This window comes from Mercenaria mercenaria, chromosome 4, assembly GCF_021730395.1.
Source record: "Mercenaria mercenaria strain notata chromosome 4, MADL_Memer_1, whole genome shotgun sequence".
Taxonomy (NCBI): domain Eukaryota; kingdom Metazoa; phylum Mollusca; class Bivalvia; order Venerida; family Veneridae; genus Mercenaria; species Mercenaria mercenaria.
The window spans coordinates 54,004,374-54,007,705 of NC_069364.1; the positions used below are offsets into that span (position 1 = coordinate 54,004,374).

At 34.0% G+C, this 3,332-nt stretch overlaps 1 protein-coding gene across 1 annotated transcript; it reads right to left on the minus strand.

The window, feature by feature from the left end:
* Positions 1 to 1,250: 1,250 nt before the first annotated feature.
* LOC128556370 (uncharacterized) lies at positions 1,251 to 2,767 on the minus strand. Its single transcript, XM_053541270.1, has 2 exons — positions 2,314 to 2,767; positions 1,251 to 1,813 (listed from the first exon to the last, which is right to left on the minus strand). Exons 1-2 carry the CDS (start codon positions 2,343 to 2,345, stop codon positions 1,312 to 1,314), a joined length of 534 nt encoding a protein of 177 aa, XP_053397245.1. The 5' UTR covers positions 2,346 to 2,767; the 3' UTR covers positions 1,251 to 1,311.
* Between the last annotated feature and the right edge of the window lie 565 nt (positions 2,768 to 3,332).

Here is a 3,332-nt window from a genome sequence, read left to right on the forward strand (position 1 = left end):
CAGTTGCAAACTTGCCCCTGATTTCATTAAGACAAACATTCTGACCAGATTTCTCGTAGATCTAGTAAACAATACGGGGTCTTGAGTGTTAAAAGATATTAGTGGTCTTGTTCTTCAAACGGTTTCAAATTCATCCGACATTATGTTAAATCAAAAATAAAAAAATAAAAGGTAAAGGTAGATTTACTGCAAGCACACACAACCCCAAATACTCTGGAAACGTCCTGACTAAGTCGCATTACGACAAGTTCAGAATTTTGACCTCTACAGTATAAAAGTTGGAACTCTTTACGACGGACGACGACGGCTGATGACGGTCACTTGAACAATTTGTCTCACGTGTACAACTTCTCATATAGAAAAAAATACTCCCAATAAAGTGTAATGACTGTTGATCAAATACTTTTGGTGATATGTGTCACACATTTTCCTTGACGGACAAAAGTAAGGACAGACAGAGATATAAACAAAGGCATCTCTACATCACCTCCCATTCCCGCAAACTGATGGCAAAATAGGCCCAAATGTATCTTTAGCATTTCACACACAACCTCGTCTTCATTCACAAATGTCATTAACGAGCCCATTCGAAATAAGTGTTTTTCAAGCTACTTTCCTTGTTATGAAATCAGCAGAGAATATCTATTATACATAGTCAACCTTTTACTCTATATGTTATTTGTTTATTTTATTTCATATCAGAACAAATAAGTTCCCAAGTGTGATTTATCGTAGAATAAGCCGTGTTTTGAGTTCTTAGGCGTAAGTATATATCACGAAGGCTGTAGGTTTGAGTTATATATTGTTTCGCATAAAAACGAAGAAGTCGGGTAATTCTACGATAAATCACACTTGGAAACTTGTTATTTCGATTATAACACGGCATACTAGTATTAATAGTGTTAGAAAAATGGTAACTACTATTTACGACCGTGCTATGCACCTGGATCGGATAACGTCATTTCACGCGCGTAAAATAATGATTTTGCATATATTTGGCTTAGCCCGTGTCTTACTAATTGTGATGCATGTCATTAAATTTTGTTCTTGGTCTTATATTTGAATATTATTTTGTCTGAAATGGTTCCAGTCAAAAACTTATGTATAGTTACGTCAACAGCTTCTTCACACTTCTGTTGATATTGCATCTCAAAAAATCCATAATTAATTTCCAGCAGGGGTCTAATTACTTGCATATAAATGCATTGAAACTGGAACATTCTCATCAGATAACATGTCATTCAAATGAGAATAACCATCCCCTTAATGATTGTTCTTCTTGCCATTACTTGCACCTGCGACCACATGATCTTAATTTGAGTCTCCATTATTCTCTTGAACGTTCTTTTCTGATATGGTTTTCCGCTTAGTGTTTTGCAGCTTGTCATATTCGTCGTCAGACTCCTCGATCATTTTATTTATTTGCTTTGAAACATTGACTCTGGAAACTTGTGAGTAGGCAGAGCTGGTTGATTCTGAGTTGAGTTTTCCTCGACTGTTTTCTGATATGTGTGAATAAGTGGTGTCCTTGAATATATTCGGCTTAATCTCTAAATGACTATAGGCTTTCCTGTTTTCCGGCATGTTATTTTGCCCTGGGTTGTCTGCTTTTTTAGTGCCGTAACAATTCCCAAGATCTTTTGGCTGTGCGTTGTCTAAAGTGATATCAGAATATTGATATTCAGATGAATTCAGACCGCTGCGTTCGTAAACTGCAATTTCAGACCCGGTGGTGGAGTCGGTATTAATCTGATTTGCAAAAGCCGAACTTCTTTCCTCCATGGTATCCGGAACACTTTTAGGACTTCTACGTCTAGATGAGACAAAGAAAAAAAATACTGATATAACGTCGTTGACGGATATATTTTAAGTGTATATTATAGAGTTTAATATAAGCTTCAAACCTATTCAAATAATTTAAAGTGTACCGTATAGTAAGCGATCGTGATTAATAAGCTATAACTTCACCCTAGAAAAACATACATGAATTTGTCACAACTACGCCTTTAAAATCCTTACAGTGAAACACAGCTAACTTAAAGATAAATTATTGATAATTGAGCCGCTTTCGACGTGTGATTAAAATGAGACTTCGGACCTATTTGTGGCTTTTTCTTTTCTTTCTTTTTTTAGTTTTGGTACGTTTTCGAATGAGAATTACTAAGCGACGGCTTTAATAGCATTGTTGCTATGGAATGGTTTGTTACAGGACTGTCCAGCCTTAGCTACATAGCCTGCAATATGCTAATTTATGTAATGTTAACAATATTTTGACGGCTAAGTAGTCTTTAAATCTGACTTTATCTTACTAACCTGCGAACTATAATCAAGGCTGAAGCTAACATTATTATGAGAGCAAGAACAAATGGAACTGAAATGTAAACTGCCAGCAGAGAACTGCCTGTCTGTGCTACAAAAAAAAATCAGAAAAAATCACTAATATTATCAAACTTTTATAGTATGAATGATTTTAATATGGTTGTAAGACGCGCCTGGAACCGTTTAAAGTGATCATCACTTTGCCTCGGTGTGATTTATGTACACCGAATTTTTCTTACGGAAAAGTAATTGAAACATTATTGAAATTTAACAAAGAAAAGACATAATAAATATTGACTGTCGAGCTTAAATGCTTATATTCTCTCAAAACATGTTTATCCTCATAAATCATGATAATAAAATATTAAATCAAAGCGTAAGTTAAGTTACAGTTTGTAAAATTCGTGTGAGTATTAATGGCTTATTGTTTGAAAATAAGCGTGCTAAACATTTTACGAATATAATCAAAACCTTTTTTATCCAAACCAGGCGTTGATAACTGTTCCAGTGTTGACGTTCTGCCAGTTCTCATTGTTGAAGATGATAACATTGTCATATCTGATACTATTTGAATTTTCGCTGCTTCTGTTGTCATCTGATCTGACACATGGTGTTTTTATATTTATATTATTCAAAATCAAATGTCAACTCTTTTAGATTGTATGTAACACTCATAAGACATTCCAAACATGCTATTTGGAATATTAAGCTTAACAATCTTTAATGTCTTCCGTTTATTTGAGTTTTGTGTGTTTTCTGTTACGCGATGTATGCCTAATTTGGCCTTGGTAAAATATAAATCATTGACTTTATATATTTTCAGAGATTTATCATATAGCTGTTTATATAAAAAAGAAGCATAATTGCATCGTATCTGGTGTATAGGTATAGTTTTACTTTTATACGAATAATCTTCTTAAAACTCTTTTCCCCAAGGGATGTGAAAAAGATATCTTGACTAATTATTACTCTTGGACAAAACATTGCAAATGCTACTACCTTTTAAACAATGT